This window comes from Glycine max, chromosome 19 (genome assembly GCF_000004515.6).
Source record: "Glycine max cultivar Williams 82 chromosome 19, Glycine_max_v4.0, whole genome shotgun sequence".
NCBI classification, from domain to species: Eukaryota; Viridiplantae; Streptophyta; class Magnoliopsida; order Fabales; family Fabaceae; genus Glycine; species Glycine max.
In genome coordinates this window covers 46,566,463-46,588,372 of record NC_038255.2, presented here as the reverse complement: position 1 = coordinate 46,588,372, position 21,910 = coordinate 46,566,463, and the positions used below count along the sequence as shown (strand labels likewise).

Here is a 21,910-nt window from a genome sequence, read left to right as displayed (position 1 = left end):
ATTATACAAATTACATAAATTTATTTTAATATGTAAATTATTTTTATTCTAATTATATTAATTAAAATAAAACTAATATTTAATTTTTAAGAAAACATGCATGGTAATATTTTCGTTTTAACTGCAAAAAGTTATTTATTAAATAAATTTTTTAGTACCAATTATATAAATAAAGAAACTTACATAAATTAATATGTAAATTATTTATATAAATAATTTTATGTAATTTATAAAAAATATCTAAATTTATATATATAATACAATTTTTTATTTTAATTATAGAAATAATAAATTTTTAATTTTTAGATTATTTAAATATTATTTTAGATCTATGTAATTTGTATAAATTACATAATATAATTTTCTGAAATAATCTATATATTCATTTATGTAATTTTTTTGAAAAATTATAATAAAATAAGAACAAATTTTTATATATAATAATTTATTAAGTTATATTAAAATAAAATTTATAATAAAAATAAATAATGTAAAATTAAATATTAAATATTTTATTTTAATTTATAAATTTTTATAATTTGAAAGAAATTAATAACTAATCATACATGTAAAAATAGTGTTTATAAAATTAACTAAATAAAACTAGAGACTTATTGATTTGTTGTTTTATATATCTTTAAATAAAAGATGATGAGTTTAATTCATTTTAAATTTTTTTTACTTTATTTCACTGTCAAATCGTGAATTTAGAATTAAAAAAAATCGAAATTACAACTCAATCTATTTTAATTATAAGTATTTTTTTTTGAAGAAAACTTAAAATAGGAATTATTAGAAATTAGAAACTAATGACAATAAATTGGAGTAATGATAGCAAGACTACTGCTAGCTAGAGACTCCCCACGAATTGATCTTTCTTTTTTTCACAACATCACTTCTTTTAATCGAGGTTACATTACAATCCAAAGTTTCACACACGTACTTAATTATCTCCTTTTTTTCCCCTAGTTCTGTAATCATATGTTTTAACTTCAACATTAATTTTATACCATCTCAGACTTGTTAATAATGTTACTTCAGAGACAATGAATCCTTAAGAACTTGCAACAACAAACGATAAGCTGTCAGCTGACGAAAATGGCCTTGTGTTTCTAGAATTGTGACTTTGGAACGAGAACCCAATTTTGATTTCATGCAAAAAGCAACGTTTACAGGAACAATAGGGTCTTCTCTGGGCTGAATTATGGTGGAATTAGGCACACGAACTAGTGGCAGAACCCATCTGAGGTCACTTAAAAACACTGTTTTAGCTACACTTAGTGCAACTTCTGGTTTGATCATTCTTAGCAGACTGCGTTCAAATTCAGCAACTGCTGCTGGATTGTTTGTGCTAATAGCGTTTGGAGCAAAGCTGTGTGCCCACCCTGAAAAGTTTTGCTTTATTGATTCAAAGATTGTGTCCAGTTCTGATCTAGTGAAGCCTCCTTCGTACCCTTCTTCATTCAAGTACCTAAACAAGTTCTCAAATACAATTTCAAACCAAATTCTCATAAATAAAAATAACTTGTTTTAATAAAATAATAAAACGGAAAAAAAGAATTTCACGTAAATATATAGGAACTTATTTGTTAAAATATATTTTAATAGAGTTTAGTTTTAGTTCATTGAGGTCAACCAATTAAAATTTACCATATATAGATATGTTTTTTTAAGCATGACTATTATAAAAGTCAACAATACAAGAATGTGTCAATATATTTTAATAAAATTCTTTTAAATATTCTTTCATGGGATAAAAACAAAGTTTATTATCATTTTTTGTCCATCATCTTTTGTGGATTTCTGTTTCTAGTCTCAATTTTTTTAATGGACTAATACCGGTCAAAAAATTTATGAGGGACAAAAATATAAATTCACAAAAAAATGAGATCCAAAAAATAAATATTTTTTTAAAAAATAATTAAAACAGATAAAAATGTCTAACATATTATTTTTCTTATTATGGATGATAAAAATCTCATTTTAAATTAAATATTTAATATTCAAAGAGCGGGCAAATAAAACATATAGAAGAAGAATTTTATCAATTTATAATAATGTTACTAATTTGAGTATGATGATTTTCTTGAGAATACATCTAATTTCGTAAAGAAAGAAAACAGTACATATTTAAACAAAATTTGATAGAGAATGCAATCACCTTGGAGAACCACCCAGTTGAACTAGATGTTCAAAGAGTTCAGGTTTCTTTGTTGCAGCTATGCATCCAATCATGGCAGACATGGAATGACCCACGTAAATAGTTTTCTTCAAATTGAGCTCATCAAGAAGGCAGACCAAGCGTCCTCAGCATATCCATCAAAAGTTGAATACTTCTTTGGGTCATAAAGAGAAGAAGGCCTTACATTTGGGGCGAAAGCCAAATCAAAAACCAGCACCTTGAAGTAGCATGCAAGGAAGGGAATAAGATAATGCTACACTGTTTGGTCAGTGCCATATATATCCGTGAGCTAGAACCAAAGTTTGAGTGCCATTTCCATAGAAATTAGCATTTAGGGCATCAACCATGCCTCCTCCATAACCACATGCTGTTCCCATGTTTGTTTGTTTAAGCAATATAACAGTTGTTGAAGAGAAGAAATAAAGAAATGTTTGTGATGAATAGAATAGAGTTGAAGGGTAAATATACAGGACAACATGCTGGTCCCAAAATCAGGGAGAAAAAAGGTGTGAAAATGATGGCGAAAAGTGCTTAATTGGTAGCATTATGCATGCTGCTTTCTGCACAACTACGAAATTTCATATAATTATATGGCTGTGTTTTAATTAAGATGGATGATTCTACTCGCAGGGATGTTTTTGACATTATTTTTTATCTCCTCGGAATTTTAAAATAAGTGTGTATTGATTGACTACTGATTTAATAAATAAATACTAGAAAATTTAAACCTTAAGAAAAGCTCAGTGTTTGATCCTTATTTAAAATGACACACTTAAGATGTTGAATAAGTATGCATCTTTGTTAACTTTAAGGGATTTCTATTATAATAAGCTCCAGGTAGAATAAATACTCCTAACCTACATAAAAAATTATTAGACCAATATTAAAAAAAATAGGCTTAATTGTAAAATTTGTTCCCTTATTTTATCTCTTTCATTAAATTGATTTATTTATTTTTTTAATTCATTATCTTAGTCTCTTTATATTTCAAAATTTACTATTTTTAGAATAAGAAACATATTCTTTTATCACTATAGTCAAGTGCTCATTTTAAATATTTGAAGCAAAATATACTATTAATATAAGTTTTACGTAAAAATAGTTTAAAATTAACTTTATTCTTTTTTAATTGATTATGTTTTTATAAACTTATATATTATTTTTTAAAATATAATACATATGATTAAATTTTATTTTCACATAAATTAGAATATGTATACTTATATAAGTTTTATTTTAATTTTATATATAATATTTTTATAATCTTATGTATTTTTTATCACATTATTCAAAACTTATTTTATACAGTAAAGATATAATATAAATTTGATCTTTAATGTATTTTTTTATATAAATTATAATTTCATAAAATGATAATATTTTATTATCTTTTAAAATATTTTTATATGTGATTTAATGATAATATTTTTTTATATATTAATATATTCTTGTTATTTATTATAATATTATTTTATTTATATTTAAATTTATTTAATTAGGTATATAATTTTTTAAAGAATTAAATTATATAGTAAAGATACATAATTAAATAAAATGACAGTATTTTTTATTTTTTAAAATATTTATGTATGTGATTTATTGACAATATGTTTTTATCTATATTACAATAAATAACATGCATATTTTAATATAGATAAAAAATATTTTCATTAACTCAAACATTATTTTAAAAGATAAATATAATATATAAAATAAAATTAAAATTTATATAAATATACATATTCTAATTTATGTGAAAATAGAATTTAATCTTATATGTTATATTTTAAAAGATAATATATGAGATTATAAAAATATAAAAAATCAAAAAAATAATAAAATTTAAATTTTGAACTATTTTTACATAAAATTAAACCTATATTAATGTTATATTTTGTACTAAATATTCAAATGAATACTTCTTTTAAGGAGTGTATTTTTGGACTATGGTTATAGTCTATCCTCAACCCTTTTGAAAGTTTTTTCTTAAAAAAAGAAAATGTTGGTCAACTTTTTAGTTTAGTCAACGTTTAAAATTTAACAATTAAATTCAACGATTAAAATCAGCTTTGTGAACTCAGAGTGTGAATTAAAAAATAGGGGGACCAATTTAGTGAAACAAGCAAAACAAGGGATGAATTTTTCAATTAAGCCAAAAAAATACTTATATAATTTTTGCTATATACTTTTTATCATTAGATAAATTTCATATAAGTTTTGTTAAATTATCTAGATATTTGCACTATTGAATGAAATATTTATATACAATTTATTTAATAATAAAAAATGTTAGAAATATTGTGTTGTTAATATTTGTTGGTAAGAGAAGATCATAGATCGGGATATTTGTTAGGGGAAAGGGGGCTGTATTTTAGAGGGTGTTGAAAAATAAGTTTATAAGCAAAATTGATACATACATAAGAGAACGGGAGTGAATTATCCTAAATCTATATAAATTAAGAGCAATAACAAAAGTGAAGAGTCCTTCATCATAGTTATCCTCAATCTTAACAATAGAGCGGGAGTGAATTACCTGAATCTATATTAATCACTAATAAATTTAACCCGTGAAAAATTAAAATTTAAAATTTAGTCCCTGAAAGGATAAAAAATACAACAAATTTATTCGACTGTTAACTTCTATTCGTCCGTTAACTTCTATTCGTTATTGTCCCTATAAAATAATCTACGTGACACATAATAGATTGGACAAAAATACAAGTTACCATTATTGAACCTAAATGTCAAATAATTTTTTGTGGAACATAAAAATCAGTATGTTTTTATTATCCTAAAATTACATTTTATCCTTAAATAAAATAAAATTTGAGATTTAACAAATTAATCTAATAGAAACATACTAATATTTAAGTTTAACAAAAAATTACTAACATTTATGTCCAATAAAAAATTAATGATATTTTAATCCAATAATAATAACTTATTAACATTTTTATCTAATGAAAACGCACTCACATCTTGATCTAAAATAAAAATTACTAACACTTTTTGTCCCAAAAAATTATTAACATTTTTCTTCTAACAAAAAATTATTGACATTTAGGTCTAATATTAACTTAACTAATATTTTCGTCAAATCTATTTAGCATGACCAGATAAATTTGTCGTACTTTATACACTTTTGATGACTAAATTTTAAATTTTATTTTTTCAAGGACCAATTTGTTAACGATTTACACATTAAGGGATGAAAATGACTATTTACTCTTTTATTAAATATACAATTTTTTAAAAATAACTACTAAAAAAAGAATGTTCCTCTCACTAATTTCATTAATATACAATGTATTGCAGGAAAGACCTTTCCCTACAGTATAATTCATGAAAAATACAACAAATGCAGAGACAAGAGACTCCGATGTTGAAAAAAATCGATTTGGATTGAACCGAATTGTAACTGAACTTAAACCGAATTGGTTTTTTCCCGAACTAGTTCAAGAAAAAATGAGTGTACCTTTTTTTTAAAACCAATTCGGTTGACCAAATTGTTTCTACAAAACCAGTTTAGTTAACCGAACTGATTTTTTTATTTCAAAAAAATAGTTCAAAAATTAGTTCGAAACTGATTCAACTCTTAGAACTGATTTAAAAATGATTAAAAATTAGCTCAATTTAGAACCAATTTTTTAAAATTGGTTCGATTTTGAACCAATTTCTAAATCAGTTTGACTATTTGGATATAAAATCAAACTGATTTAAAGAATTCAAAACCAGTTTGCTTCGATTCTTTTAACGAACTAATTTTTGAATACCCCTAACTGTTGTTGATGACCAGGAACCTTACCACTTGATTGTTAGCTTTGCACGATTGATGGGGATAACATGTTCTATATCTGACAACATTTTGAGAGGCAAGCACGCAACAGTTGACGGACAATATTGTTTACAACTGCATGTACATGTTCCATGTTCTGCATACCGTTGTAAAAAACAGTTGGAACGGGGAAGAAAGGTCTATTTAGTTCAGAGCATCATGGACTCGTTCAAGAAGTTGAACCACCTGATTTACAGAAACATGAGAGGGTAGGAGTGGCTTCAAACTTGGTTTTACCATATCCGGTTGCTCCAGTGACAAAATCATCTTTTGCTGCATACTTGTCAGCTCCAGAAACTGGGTCAAGATGTCACCATCAAGTATCTTGGGTACTCCAACCTAACATAAAACAAAATGTAAGCAAACATTGTTGGCTACATATTCTTTTTGGGAAATATTTGTGCTTCTTTTTAAGAATACTTTCTTAGGAAGCTAGTAAAAAAAGTATTTCCTCCAAATAAGCTAAATCAAACATGCACTAAAGGAAAAAAGAATGAATCGAGGATATGAATGGCAAAATTTATTCCATGTAATGATTGAGTCAACCACATTCAATCAGTGTGCAATTGTGTAGATGCAATTTATTTGTTTTAAAAAGAGGAAAAATGAAATGAAAATGAATCATCATAAGATAATAAACTGAAGTGAAGTCCTTACCCGATTTTCGCGACTGCGAAACTCATGATGATCATTTCCTAGAACAGGCGCTGTCAAATGATGGACAACAAGTCTTGCTTGCACTACTTCTAAGAGCTCATATTCTTCCCTGCACACAAGATAAATGATGTTTCTCAGACATGTCAAAAACTCAAACCCAAGCCAAAAGCACTAGAGCATCACCGCCCAAAACTCATCAATACTGAAAGTTGCAGATTGTATATGTTAATACACAGCATCTTAAATTTTAACAGTGCTGAAATTATGGGGTTTTAGGTACTGAGAGAAGAGACTTTGTATATATTCTATAATGAAAGAAATGCATTACAATGTATTGATGTAGGTATAAAACCCAAAGCACTAAAACCTTATGCTAATCATAATCCTAACTATTTAGGGAAAGAAAGAATGACAAGGAAATTTGGTAACCAAACCTAAAAGATAATATATTCTAACAAACAGAACACAATTGCAGAAAAAGATTACAAGTATGTTTTGCAGAAATAAGTTTGTTAACTTAAATAATAGAATATTGTTCATTCAAGATACTTTGATCCCCTTCCCTTATATTTTTCTCTGCCTCTAATTGATTCCCTGCTTCTCACTCCCGAGGTCCTTGCCACACAGGCAGGTAGTTAATGCAAGTCATGCCCATTAAGGGTTCTGATTCTCTGCTCCTCGGAGTATTTAGAGGAGGGTGGCTAACAAGTCCAGGCAGATTTACAACTGCCATTTCAGTTCTGGTGCAATACCAAAAGTAAAAGTAGCAAACTTGCCAAAAATACAGCTTCAGTGGGCATGATCTGCAAAAAGCTTTCAAGAGTGCCATATTTTGTGGCTTAGTCTGCATTATCTTAATATCACAACTTCTGAGAAAAGCTTTGTTTTCCCTCAAAAGTAATAATTGATTTTCTTTTTAAGAAAAATCATCCAATAAAACTCATCCAACATTTTAAAATGGACAACAAAAATCTTTCAAGTACTCAATTAGCCAAACCTGGACTGCTATAAATCTATCTCTACTAACTTCATACATGAGAAAAAGTTCCAGGCAATGGCCAAACTGAACCCAACAATTGTTCACCTTGATATCTATTGAGTTACTGTCAAAATATATTGGTACCTTGATAAAGGAATGAAGATCATTATGCTTCCTAACAGGGTACTGGCAATAATAGTATTTTGTAATGAATCAACATTTGTCTTGGGGCCATTTCCACCTTCCAAAACATCATCAGCTGGAAGTCTGTATGAATATGAGCCCTGTAATAAAATAAAAAACATAAATTACATCTAAATTACACAATGAAGCAGATTAAAGGGGGAGAGGGAATGAGTGTTTATAAAATGGAAAGTTACAGAACAAAACATCATAAATCCAAGAACAATAATTCGTGTGAAAACTTATCAATGTCCTAAGGGCGAAGAAGCTAATCCAAAGTATAGAATCACCAAGATATCATGCCAAAACACATTTGACCAGTAATGGGAGAGCTTGTGAAACATGGCAGATCACTTCTTTTTTTTACCAGTGTAATTCTTTACACCAATCACAAAACATATATCAACCATAAAGCATGAGGTGCTGCACCAAGATGCACTTGATCAGTCATTACAAAGACTACATTGGGACACTTCTCAAAGAATTTAACTTTTTTATAATATATTTATGAACAAAAGTGTGCCTCAATGGTTTACTAGCATTAATTTTAGGATTCCAGTTCAAGTATCTGACTCCGATGCTGTATACCATCATTTCCATTACTGTAGAATCAGAAAGCCGTAGAACATTCACGTTTGATGCATAGATCACATAAAGAAAAGCCTAAAGTTGAAAGAATAGAAAAAAAACATTAAGTTCATTTGATACTTTTGAGCCACATATGAGAAACATGCTCTAGCACAACTCACACTTGCATCACAACAATTATTATTGAATATGTTAGTGAATAATGAGTAGTATCTCATGTTATAATGAAACTATCTCTTGAAAAGTAATTCACATCATCAATACAGTGATTGATTACAGCATATTGCATCTGCACTTGGCAACCTCTACTTCAAACAAATCAAATTTCTATTAAGTTGACGAGATTAATGCATATTAATAAACATTCTTCCAGGACATTTAAAGCATATACCTTCTTGATGCTCATAGCTATCTCAGCCATGAAATAAGCGCAGCTTAGTGTCATGTTGCATTGTGCACCTGCATTGTCTGATGCTGGTCAGCAATAACGAAATATGGTTAGAATCTTGTTTTCAGGCGGAATATAAAAAATGAACAAATAACTTTAAGCTTGCTAAGCTAATAGCATAAAAATAGGCTTCTATCATAATCTTAAACAGCATTGTCCATTGCAATATGAAACACGGGTAATACTAACATTGCATCCCTATTAAACATAAAGTCATATACACCATTAAGCATGGTACAAAAAACACAATTCACTCACAATATGAAAGGTCGGTGGCAACTCAAGCTGTGAAAAAAGCTAGTTACCATACACAAACTACAAGGTCCTATACTCTTGTGCGTATTTTCAAATGAAATTGTATTTATTCCACCATTAATTAGGAAGAGAAATCTGCATAATATGAGCAGCCAAAATATTTTAACAGAAATTGACTTCATGTTCTTCTATTGAGTTCAAATCTAACAACCAGAAGTAACAGATGGATATTTTGATTAGTAGCAACTAGCAAAACGTAATAGTTCATATTTTGAAAGCCCTGGTCCCAGAGAAAATAAAATGTAAAAGACAGACAGTAAACCCTAGATTAGAAAGTGGCAAATAATGAATCAAATCACACAAATGAAAGGCTCAGTTCAAGAATACCTTCCAAGTGATCTGAACATAAAACAGCAATGCTTCCTTTACGATCCGAAACAACAGCAGTATCAGCATCCATGAGAATGCAATCAGCAACTATCCTTTGTGATGGGTCATTGTAAAGTAGCTCCAATTTTTTTGCTTCCTAGCATAGAAGATACAGACTAAACAATTTCAGCAGCACTGGCTTTTCTTAATGAAGAAACATCATAAACAAAAACAATATATCATTACAAAAGGACCATTTTTTTTTATCTATGAAGCATAATCAAATAATCAAACATACAAGATAACTTTTTTATACATAAACAAAGATTTTATTAACATGGAAGAGAAAGATACAAATGAAAGAAGATAAGACATCCTCAAAACTAGAGAAATCAAGACCAAAAAATAAGGGGAGGGGGGGGGGGGGGGATTAAGAACCAGAAACATGTAATGCAGCATGCCAATGAGTGCTTCTCTTTTAGCACCTCAGTCATATGATAACTTTAATTCAAAAGGAAATGAAGAGAGAGATAAGAGGCACAAAAAATACAAACTTCTGTTAGAAGGAAAAGAATACAAAGGATAATTTTGATAAGTTAGCCTCAATAGTTAAAATAGAAAACAAACAAAACATCCTCTTTTTCCTTTAATTTTTTGTTTGAAAAATAAATACAGTAGAGACAGCCAGCACCACTCACCTCATGATAAGAATATAAAAGGATACCATCACGACAATCACCAACTGCAATTCTAGTCAAATGTGCAGTCAAAGATGTTATCATGTAGCGCGTCCTTCCCATAGCATACCTTCTCACTCTTTGAGGATTGTCATTAGGGAAACCACAAACATAGAACTGAATAGCAAGAAAGTAATGTAATGAGAAGACTGTGTAAACAAATATAGATAACAGATTAAAAAAACCTTCTGATTTGGATAGAGAATTTGGGAAAGGATGGGACAGTGAGCAAGTGACAGAATGAATGGAGAAAATGCAACAGTTTTGCTACTTACAGCATTGCCAGCTGTTGCCAAGAAGTAACGATCAAGATAAGGACAGATTTTAAGTACAACTCCTGGCCATTTAGTTGCATAAGCCAATCGGAACTGCCATACTTCATTTTCATGAAGTTTGATGCCATCAGAACTATTATCATCCGGACTGCTGCCAAGGCTACTGCTCGATAACAGTTCAGGAGCATATGTAACAATTTCATGGAATGGTGAAGTTTTTTGAGATGATGACCCTGCCTTTGAACAGAATGTCATTGAACCACTATCTGAATTTTGCACATGATCAAGACAGAGAACAAGAAGACGACCCTTGCAACTGCAAAGAAGCAGCCTATTAGAATATGGTAATCAATGTGAAGTGCATAAATTTCAAGGACAACAGTATGAACATATTAACATTTCACCGTGATACATGCAATACAGGATTATCAAAGTAAATATAAAGATGTAAAACAGATATATTGCTATATAAATTTTAGATAATCCAAAGACTTCCCCTGCATTGTAGATATTCACTTTATGTTAATATGTACATTTAAGTTTACTCTTCAATATTTTGTGCTTGGGACACAATGTTGTCCCGTGATTAATGGAGTAACAAATAATGAAGTTTTTGTCCTGTCCATCACCATCTAAGCTGTGCTGTCCCATTATTTTTTTCAAAATCAAACATGGAAAAACTAGAGTTGTTCTGTCCAGTACTATACTTTATTGCAAATCAAACGGACCCTAAATGTCATACCTTTCAGCTTCACCAGTGGGCATTGTGTGCGGACCAGAAGACAGACTAGTTCCAACAACAAGCACCTGCTCACTTCCAACTCTTACTAATTCCATAGATTTTCCTGTTTCTCCAAGTTCAAGTCTAAAAGATGACAGTACTGACCCACTTAGGGAATCCACACAACATATGTCAGACAAACATGGACCACAATTCAGTTCAGTCCTCATCACAAGCAACATCTTGCTTTCATCATGATACAAGACCTTCCGTGGAGTGCCCTCTAAATGAAACTTCTGCACATTAAGTCTCTTGCCGTGGCCCATCTCCACCTAACGCATCAAGTGATGAATACAGTACAAGTCAAGACAGCAACACAGATAAGAACCAAAAAACATGAAACAAGGAATGAAAACGACGATTATTTCTTGGTGAGCAAAGATGGCAAAATATGGAAGAGAAATCAGTCCAATGACCCAAAAAACTATATGTTTCTCATTTTGTATTAAGTATGTAATCTAAATCATATAAATAAACGGAACTTATCTGTTACAGACTGAAAATCAACTAATAATATTCGAAAGAGAAGATCCAAGAAATGCAGTGGCAGTCCTCTCGTTTATAGGAATTCAAATGCAGAAAACAGTAGACAAGATAACCAAAACAAAACGACACAATGGTTTCTCCAGGCACCAGGGAATACCACCACCCAAAACTTCTCTCCATAATTTTACTTAGAATAATGTTATTTGTACAACAAATTTTAGAACAATAAGAAAGAGAGAAGTATGGGATGTGATGGGTGAAGTGATAGAGATACAAGGAAAAAGTGTTGTATAAATTGTTGTATGGATAACACAACTTTTACATAATGATTACCTCCCCTCAGTCCCCACCCCTTCCTCATATCCTCCCTGCCTCTCTTGCAAATCTTCCATGACCATTCATTCTCCAGTCTCCTGTTTCAAGCTGTCCATCTTCATAACTAATTCCTCATTCGTCTTTCCCCAACCATTCATTCATAATTTGGTTACTACTTACTACTGCCCAAAAATTAGTCTAGCATTCATCCTTTTCCATTTCAGACCTCTTTCTCCTGTATACATGTATTGGAGGCAAGTCCCAAGGGTTTGACATTACCGTCCTTTCTCCCAAAAATTAGGAACAATAACTACTAGACACCATTAAGAAACAGGAACAGCAAAAATTATGTAAGAAATGAAATGAGACAACTAACAAAATTACATTATATCCAGCACCAGACAAGCAAAACAATTGATAGTAATCACAACACATAATATATCACAGGATTTTGCTGTGCATTTAAATTTGTAATATGATTTTCTTACCAGATGTAAACTGTTTTCTGCAACAAATAATATTCCTTTTGGAAACTCAACACAGGAAACAGGAGTTACATGTGTGGCTGGTTGAAATGAGATAGAAGTATAGGAAAGGCCTTGTCTTGCACTATGCAACAGCCAAGGCCTATCAGCAAGAACAATTATATCGGCATCCAGTGTATCACCCAGGGGCACCAAAAAAATTGGAGTAATGCCAATTCGTCGAATGGCGATCAATTGAAGCATGGAAGGAAGGTCATTTCTCTTGTCAAAAGCATTAGTCACAGAATTTACCAAATTTGTAGAAGATAAAGCAGTATCCACCATATTTATTGGTGATGAAGGACATGGTTCTGCCGGCCACTCGAAGCGAAGGAGCATTCCATTCCTCAATCCAGCAAGAACATAATACTTATCAGCAGATACAAGCCGTACATCTTGGGGTATAGAATCACTTTTGACAGACCCTATTGTATTTGTTAATGAAATTGTCCCACAAGCAACTACTGTAATTCCTCCACCTGGTGCAAAAAACCAAATTTCCACGGAAGGCTTATGTGTGCCAATAACAAAGGTTTTATTGATGTCCACCCCACTTTGGAAAGAAGAGATGCTACTATTATTAGCAGAAATGGACGAATTTGATTGTTTTTGCTCAATTTCTTGTCCGGGGATGGAAATGCACGATAATTCATTCTGCAGTACCAAATGTTGCATTTCATAAATTTCATATTGATAAACTGATAGCAATCTAACCCCAAGGATAAACAGAAAGCATGGGTTAGTGGTTGACACAACTATGAAATTATGCCCAACTGCCCCCAAACTAATACCCACATTGTCTGGAGACCAAGATGTGCAAATAGGAGAGGACAAAGGGATACCTTCAGAATGAGAAGCCTTAGTGGGCAAACAAAGCTTAACAGTAGATCGGTGGATCTGAACAAGCAAACCATCAGTCACAAGGCCGCATGCCAAAGTACAGACATTAGGTTGGAAACCGACTGAATCAGTCACATCAGTAAAACTTAAGCCAACTGACAATATTCTGGTTTCGTCAAGAAATGATAGAACTAGAAAAGAATGGTGTGAATCCGTAACTTTCATTCGGACAGTCCAAGTACCACTTACCCCTTGATATATAGAAGCAGTCCTATGTAGATTTTCCACATTAATACCATTTCGAATAATCCTTAATGAGCCCTCTGGTGCCACACCACAGCAAGCAAACATTTGATCATGCTTCTCATCATGATAATCTACAACTTCCATATCCAAGATTGGTGCAATGTTTTGAATAGGGTTTGTATAACACAGCCTTCCATCTTCCAATTTCAGGACCATACCATCCCCCATTTCCACAAGGGCAGCAAGATATCCACCTTCAACCCACAAAAGTGCTTTACAGGGTAGACCTTTATAGAGACACTCAGACAGATTAACTTTAGGGCCTTCAGAATTAAAAAGGACTTCAATCATAAAAAATTCCCCAGTATCTACACAGAAAATCATCTTAGGATCTCTATTATTTTCAGGTTCCCAACTCCACGAGCATATGTATTTGTAACCTGAATTAGCACCACCATTGTCACTGTCTATGCACATAGGATCATAATCACTCAGCTCCAACAAAGCACAGGCAGCAACACTAAAGCGTTCATCATCAACATCGTGTAATTTACAAGAGTCTTCCACATAAGTCTGCTCTTCCATGGCATGGGGTAAGAAGTTCAAGTTAGTCTTACAGACACAGGATGGGTTGCGATGATCTCTAAGATCCATTAAGAGAACATCACCAGCCCTGAATAGAAATGCAAGTCCCCCAGAGTTGGGAACTTCAACAATGTCATGTGCTAGAGGCCCAGCTTCAACATACTGAGAAATAACAAATATTTTACGTGCTTTAACATTCCATTCCAATAATAGCAGTTCATTTAGAAGCGCTTCCCTCCTGTAGGGAAAAAAATGCATGGTTTTAGTATATATGCATCTTGACAAACAAAGACAGCAGAAACAGAAGCTAACTTCCATTATAGAGCTGCATTCAAAACTTAGAATAAACTCCTGACAGTGGGAAACATATGTATCATTATACCTATTTATAATAAGAGCTAGTACAGGATTATGCTCCTTGCTTGGTTGTCTGGAATCTTGTGAAATGAAACAGATGCTCCAAATAGTAACACTTATACTGGTTCTTTGGATGCTTCTGGAAGTACTTGCAGTCCCTTCACTTTCAGAAGGATATACAATTCTCTGGAGTTGAGCAAAAAATATCCTATAAGCATATTTCTTCAGACAAAAGAATCAATTTATCAAAAGTAGACAAATTAGAAAATGAAAATATGACAATAATATATACTGTTACAAGGACATCAAGAAAAGAAAAAGAAATTAAAGGTTAATAAAGGAAACCAATACGTTAGATTCTTCGGTTCTTCGAAATTCTAATCTCTTTAAAGATTCACAAAAAATATTGCCCTATATGTATGTCTAGTTGGCTGCCATATATATAGCCTATACCACCAGAAAAACAGTAGTTTATCATATTCATGTATGCATTTTGCTAACACACACACACACACCCCGACATGCAGCTTTTCTAAAATGCAGGATGGTATAGTAATTTTGGACCTCATCAATGATATCACCACTGGACATTGACAAAGAAAACAAAGCCAACCGATCTTCATATGCACTGGCAGCAATAAAACAACCACTGCAGAAAGAGAACCACGAGAGTTAGTAATATTCACAAGAAAAGCTTACAATGCTTTGTCCATTTGTCCAATTTAACGTAGTTAAATATAAAAGCATTCATGAGCCTTCATCCAACAGCTTAAGCTACCTTGACATGGTATCAAACCTCTTTAACCATGTGGTTAAAAGTTCAATCCTCATTGCTTTCAAACTTCTAAATAAAAGTTGAATTCCAACTCAAGGGGCCCTAAGCATTGTTCATGCTTCAAGCTGAAAGGCCTCTTGTATGAAGAGCCATGCTAGATATGAAATCATTCATGAGCCTTCACCAAACAGCTAAAGTTTTTAGGAGAGTTGGCCATGAAAAAAAGTAATCCAGAAATGCACTCTATTATGTAAACAATAACATATCTTCGCCAAAAATATTATAAAAATATATCTCTATTGTCTTAGCAACACGTCACCCACAAGTAGTTAACCAATAGTGAATTAACTCACTACTCACTAGGCATTAGGGACTGTTTTATTGGAAGGATTTAAGTTTAATCCACTGATGCACAGTGTGATAATTGTTAAATATGAGTTGTTTTTGATAATGAAAATATAATAAAAAATAACCTTAAAAATATTTATTTAGCAGTTATTTATACTTAATTGTTAAGAATTAATGTTTTTCTTACTTATGACTTGCAGATATGAAAAGGAGGGATCAAAAGCCAAAAAGATGCAGAAAATAGCAAAAATATGAAAAAGGAAGATTTTGGCATCAGGCCCAGCCCAAGACGCAATTAGTGTGCAGCCCGCGCTCAACGCGAAAACACGCACTGGCGCTAAGCAAGAAGAGGTGTGCTAAGTGTGAATAGAGGCACCCGCGCTAAGCGAGCAGCGCAGGCTTAGCACGAGTACGCAGACCCAAGTCCACTCCAGCAACTATAAAAAGGAAAAGAGAGTCAAGCCAAGGAGAAAAAACACCGAATCTCGGAGCATTCTAATACACACTAAAAGCCTGAGAACTCTTCCTTAGGAAATTCTTTCTTCTCTTCCATTATTTTCTACTCCCTTTTTTCATTCCTTCTCCTCCATCAGTTTCTAAACCCCTTTTTCAAGTGTAAGGCTCTCATAGCTATGAGAGGCTAAACCCTTAGTTAGGATCTGACAGGCCTAAAAAGCCAAAAGATGTATTCTATGTTTCATATCTATTAATGCAAAAAAGTGTTTTCTTTTCTATTATCCTTTCTTATTTTAATTTCATTTATCATTCATCCCTGCATCATCTTTGGAGATTAAGTGCTCAACAAAGGGTAATCCTTAATAAAAATACAAGAAAGGTCTTACATGTATAAGTTTTAGGGATTAGTTGGTCGACAGAAGGTAATTTCTAAGAGAACTAAAAGAAAGGGGTATCTTAATAAAATCATTACTAGACATAGAATGATTGTATTATTATGCCCATGCATCAAAGCAAACATCTAGAATTAGAACTTCATACAGTTTATCTATTGAGTCTTTGCAAAGACATTTGAGAAATAGATAGGTAAGATAGGTTTCTCATCGTGAGACATCAAAGGTAAGTATTCTAATAGATGTGGGTAGAAAAAATTCACCTGATTGGTAAAGAAAAAATATAAGATAATATATCTTAGGTAAATAAGGCATGTTAGGTCCTCACATTCCCATCTCATTGAATTCCATATTATTTCTTTTGTCCTGTATTAATATCTATTATTTTAGTTACTTACTGTACTTTTAACTCATCTTTTACCTCATCTTATTTTTTTCTCTTATAAATTAAAAATTATCCAACGCAAGTATAAAACAAAGTCCTTGTGGAAATCGACACTCGGACTTCCGAGTCTTTACTACTTGGACATTTGGTACACTTGTCAAATGGTCAACATAGTGTAAAAAGCTTTATCCTATCAATGAAACATATGAAACCAAATGGTTAGAAGATTTTACTGGAAGTGAAGAATCTTAGTTACAACAATGAATTGTAACTTTTTTGTCTGCTTATAGTTTCACATTTATATTGGATGTAATTTAAAATGTTATTGTAAAACTCACAGTACATCACAATGGGTCTTAAAGAGTATCCCACTGTTATAAAGTGGTTTGAATTTAATTTTAGGTCTAATCAGAGCATTACACGGATCACAAAAATCCCTCAATGGGCCATTTATGACCCTAAATTTTCAATGCAGTGTTCCAACCATACCAAGAGCCACAAATTGATTTCCATACAAAAATAAACAAGAGCCAAAGAAGCACAACAGAAAATGCAGGAGCTGGAATTGCAAAGATTAAACTCTTTGGGGACAGAGGCACAGCTAGAGAGAAAGAAAAAAATATAATTCTTGAGCATGATGAAATGAATCATTTCAATTTAAAAAAAGAAAGGACGGGGGGGGGGGGGGGATGCATATAGGTTGCTACAGTTATTATTAGTTGATCATGTGCTAAGAGTCTCATTGTATTATGCTATACAGCTGTAGCTTCTAACATTCCAAGCACACTTACATTGTCACTCCCTGATCAGGTTGCATAAGAAGATCAACTTTTAGTTTACAATAATTTCAAATTTAAAATTCTTTAAAAATAAAGCTTTTAGTGTAATAAATAAAAACAACACAGTATAGTTCAGTTTAAAAAAATACAACTTAATACTATAGTTTAAAGTTAAGAGATAAGAGTATTACTAAGAAACCTCCAATTGAGAAGGTTTATGTTGGAAGGAAGAGGGGTACCATCAGGGAATTAAAACCCTGTGAATTGTATCAGAATAAATAACAGGAGTTTTGTTAGTCAGGAGGACAGAATGTAAATAGGAGTAGTTAGAGGAAGGGGCATCAGATTGGTCAAGTTTGTGTTGGGGGGGACCATGTTCCTCAAACTACCTGGAGGATTCTTTCTTTCTTTTATTTCTTTTTCTTTCAATATAAGTTCCCTTCTTTTCTTCCCCTCAAACCAGTTTGTACCATAGCAGCATGGCAATCCAATACTAAGCAAATTTTGATCCTAAATAGCAAACTAACCATGCCTACCCTCAATACCACTGTACCATGTACCATGTACCATGAAAAATTCTACTGGGAGCTACTGTTGGAAATAGGAATATTTTACGAGATAAGAGCTTCTTCAATGCTATTTTTCCAAGTAGCCTAAACACTTGACATAGCTAGGTTCAATGTATCTAAGGAACTAGGGGTGTCTTAATTGTTCTCTTGTAAATTGTTAGGATATAAATAAGTGTGTTTGGATAACAAGTGAGAATTGATTCTAGTCCATAAAATTATGGTGAGACCATGAAAAGGCGGAAGCAACTATTTGTTGCTTCACTCTTACCGCAATTTTTTAATCAATTATGCTAGAAGTGAATCTAAACCAAACATGCTATTAAGTTCATTCTACTGGGTGGAAAAAAACACTAGATTTTTTAATCAGAGATCTTTCCTTTCTCATTTTCTCACATTGTATCAGAGCTCCTGATCCAGGGGGGCTCTGCTTCCACAAAAAATAAGTTTTTTTTCAAGGATGTTCTTCATGTCCCAAAGTTATCCACAGACCTTGTTTCCAAACAAAAATTTACAAAATGTTAAAGCCTCAAATGGGTTACGGGGTCAGAAGGGAATGTGAGTTCAGCAATTGTCTCATGAGTCATGAGCCCAAAGTTTAGAAGGTTTACACTAGAAGGAACAGAGGGAGGATAGAGAGGAATGATGAGCTGGCAGTGAGAGAGAAAGGGAAGGAATGAGCTAGTTATTGAATAGTGGAATATGTTGTTATGATATAGGAGAGAAAGGGAGTGGGGAGGGTATCCAGGCAAATCATTTTGTTAGCTATGGATAGAAAGCAGTATCTCTGCATAATAGCAGAGAAGCTCGGGGTAGTATAGACCTCATTCTACTGAATTTTCCAAGGTCTGAATAATACATATTACTTACATCATCTTTCTTCTTCATTCCTGCTATATTTCTTTCATCTCTGTTACTGTTGGATTCACTTTTGTATCAAACTAGTACAACCTGCCATATTCTAAGAAGGGAGAGCAGTGAACTAAGGAGAGGAATACAAATGAATTCAACCGAAGAAGATGGAGTCCAAAGCAGCAGCTCTGGAAAATGAAGTAGCCAGTCTCAGATCTACTCTTGCTGAAATGAAGTCCCAGGCAGATGAGCACCAGGAAAAGTTGATGGAGATGTTGACAAAGGGAATGGAGAAATTAACTTCTTCATTCGGATGGAAGAAGCTTCAAGGGAATCTAATGGATGAGTTCCGCCAATCAGTGAAAAAGGTGGAACTGCTGATGTTCAATGGAGAAGATCCAGTTGGTTGGATTTCTCAAGCAGAAGTTTACTTCTGAAATCCACTTCTTTAACTCTCTGGTAGCAAACAAGCCTAATTTTACTTGGGAACGACTCAAAGGTGAATTGCTTGACAGATAAGGATGGATGAGTGATGGCATCATTTTTGAGCAACTTACGGCTCTTCAGCAAGTAGGGAGTGTAGATGAGATGAGTAAATACAGGAATTTGAAAAGTTAACAACCCAGGTGATGCGCTTGCCCGATGACCAATATTTTGAGTATTTCATTCATGGACCGAAGGAGGATATCCATGGCAAAGTGCGTAGCATCTGTGCTTTGGGTCCTTTGTCCCATTCACAAATAATGAATCTAGCAAGAGTGATCAAACGTAACTTATAGGGTCAGCAATAAGCATCGATTTCAATCAGGCACGAGACCATCCGGAAGAAGGGAAAGTTTTGGGTTGGGTTCTGCTACCCGATATGGGCCATTTTAACTCAGGTGGCCCACACGTTATAAAAGTATTTAAATGTGAATATAAATATAGATTTAAAAATCTGGAGATCCTATCAGCCATATTAACTGTTTATTATCAACAAAAGTAGCACTTGCGGCTGACCTAGAAGTTAATGTAGAGCAATTATGGGAACTTCCCTATTATTTGCAACATGTGAAGTAACTATATATGCTTACAGAATGGGACCAGAACACAAAACTGAGAGAGAGACAAAATAGATGCTTTCCAAGAATTTTTGTGAGCAGAAAATACATCACCTGGAATCAACTGCTAGCTTTCTTCCAGGAAAATCCATTTGGTTTCCAGGATTAGATAGCTGAATATGTGTTACAGGTACAAACCTACAAAGACGAATAAAGAAAAAGACGAAAGCTTCATACAAGTTAATTATTTTTCCATAAAATGCAGTTCGTAATGAACAGTTATAATATATTCAAACCATGCATTAATGAAGCAAAACTGGAAACACTCCTCCATATTCCATAATATACAGTGAAAAAGAGAAGAGACAGAGACAAGGTGAACGAACCTATGCATTTCATTGCAAAATGTAAGCAACGACAACTTCCCAGAATCAGATGTAGCAACCAAAAGGTCTTTACCCCACAGCTACATGAAAAAAAATCCACTCACAACAACAAATTTAATTCAAATCAAAACAAGCGACAGTGATTTCCTTACAAACAGAGCACAGTTAACCAGAGTAGTGAAATGAGTAACACACCTGCGGATCACGCGCGGCACGAAATTTCTCATTCCAGGGCAATATGGCAAGATCTTTGAGGGTGCCAAAGACAGGCTGATCAAACACAGATTGCACATTCCCATCCTCATCAATAACCACCAATTCTATAGATGTCTCCTGAAATAAAAAAAAAGAACAAACAGGAGCGCAACATAACATGTTATCATCCTCCTAATCCTAATCAAAATAACAGCAAGTGATAGATAATAAGAGAAGCACGGCACATTTCAGATAAATTAAGTTAATTATTCCAAAGCAAAGAACTACTACACTACAGCATGTGGTAGCAGTAAGACACGATAATAAGTCAGATTTTGGTTGAGGCGAAAATGGGGAAATGGAGGTTACCTTGCCGAAAACGACGTCGTTTGAGGAGGGAGAACGGATGTGAGCGTGGAGGACATGAAGAACGACGCTGCCTCTGAAAACGCACTTGGAGAGGTAGTAACGCGAGGCGGAGGAAGACGAAGAAGAGGGACCTGATGAACCTGACTTCGCAGAAGAGCATTCTTCTTCGGAAACCGCCATTCGCGGTTAGTTCTCGTTTAGGTTTGAGTTCAGACGATTGATTGTGTTTATTTCCTGAGGAATTCGAGACTTCAAACAGCTTTCATTGAGATGGTAATGACGGTGATGCACACAGTTCCAAGTTCACCAGGGGATGAACAACAAGAAGCCTCTTCTTTCCTTACAAACTCATGTCCAAGAAATGCAAGATGGGGGGAGAGAGACAGTTATTTTTATTTTATATTACATTAATTTGTTATTTTATTCAGATTGAGATTTATATTTATTTAATGTGTTAAAAATTACAAATTCCATACAATAATTATAAATTTAAATTCTTAATATCATTTTATATATTGATATTGATATTTAATAGCAAACTATTATATAAGGTAAATTTATTAAAATCTTAAGATAATCACTTTAAAATTCATATTGATAATAATTTTTTGATTTTGATAGATATGAAAATTTTAAAATATATATGCCTATTGAACTGAAATTTGAACGTAAAATTATCTGTTTCAATTAATTATAGATATCTTGATCCTTTATGATGTTGTTGA

At 32.6% G+C, this 21,910-nt stretch overlaps 2 protein-coding genes across 4 annotated transcripts; both read right to left on the bottom strand.

Annotated features, from left to right (window-relative positions):
* Positions 1 to 1,032: 1,032 nt before the first annotated feature.
* LOC100800240 (strigolactone esterase D14) lies at positions 1,033 to 2,559 on the bottom strand. Its single transcript, XM_026127071.1, has 3 exons — positions 2,479 to 2,559; positions 2,299 to 2,399; positions 1,033 to 1,471 (listed from the first exon to the last, which is right to left on the bottom strand). The coding sequence occupies exons 1-3, from the start codon at positions 2,557 to 2,559 to the stop codon at positions 1,033 to 1,035; spliced, it is 621 nt and encodes a 206-aa protein (XP_025982856.1).
* A 2,886-nt stretch (positions 2,560 to 5,445) lies between these two features.
* LOC100799711 (splicing factor 3B subunit 3) lies at positions 5,446 to 21,547 on the bottom strand. 3 transcript variants are annotated; one of them, XM_041012692.1, is made up of 16 exons: positions 21,186 to 21,547; positions 20,817 to 20,954; positions 20,622 to 20,701; positions 20,350 to 20,433; positions 15,207 to 15,291; positions 14,668 to 14,828; positions 12,579 to 14,523; positions 11,251 to 11,561; positions 10,509 to 10,824; positions 10,195 to 10,350; positions 9,515 to 9,653; positions 8,816 to 8,898; positions 7,798 to 7,937; positions 6,675 to 6,783; positions 6,204 to 6,356; positions 5,446 to 6,114 (listed from the first exon to the last, which is right to left on the bottom strand). In XM_041012692.1, the coding sequence occupies exons 1-16, from the start codon at positions 21,363 to 21,365 to the stop codon at positions 6,031 to 6,033; spliced, it is 4,164 nt and encodes a 1,387-aa protein (XP_040868626.1). In that variant the 5' UTR covers positions 21,366 to 21,547; the 3' UTR covers positions 5,446 to 6,030. The 3 variants fall into 3 exon arrangements, with proteins under 3 accessions (XP_040868626.1, XP_040868627.1, XP_006604686.1); XM_041012693.1 differs by having other exon boundaries at positions 8,816 to 8,883; XM_006604623.3 differs by having other exon boundaries at positions 5,446 to 6,356.
* Between the last annotated feature and the right edge of the window lie 363 nt (positions 21,548 to 21,910).

Bases quoted from the DNA above. Each gene is read 5' to 3' on its own strand.
- LOC100800240 (XM_026127071.1), bottom strand. From the start codon at position 2,559: ATGGGAACAGCATGTGGTTATGGAGGAGGCATGGTTGATGCCCTAAAT. The intron at 2,400-2,478 runs GTTCTAGCTCAC...TGCTACTTCAAG, and splicing joins GAAATGGCACTCAAACTTTG to GTGCTGGTTTTTGATTTGGC. The intron at 1,472-2,298 runs GTCTGCCTTCTT...GAACTTGTTTAG, and splicing joins GGATATGCTGAGGACGCTTG to GTACTTGAATGAAGAAGGGT.
- LOC100799711 (XM_041012692.1), bottom strand. From the start codon at position 21,365: ATGGCGGTTTCCGAAGAAGAATGCTCTTCTGCGAAGTCAGGTTCATCA. The intron at 15,292-20,349 runs GTGATGTATTTT...CTCTTTCTGCAG, and splicing joins AAGCTAGCAGTTGATTCCAG to TGGTTGTTTTATTGCTGCCA. The intron at 14,524-14,667 runs GTATAATGATAC...TTTTCCCTACAG, and splicing joins CTAGCTCTTATTATAAATAG to GAGGGAAGCGCTTCTAAATG.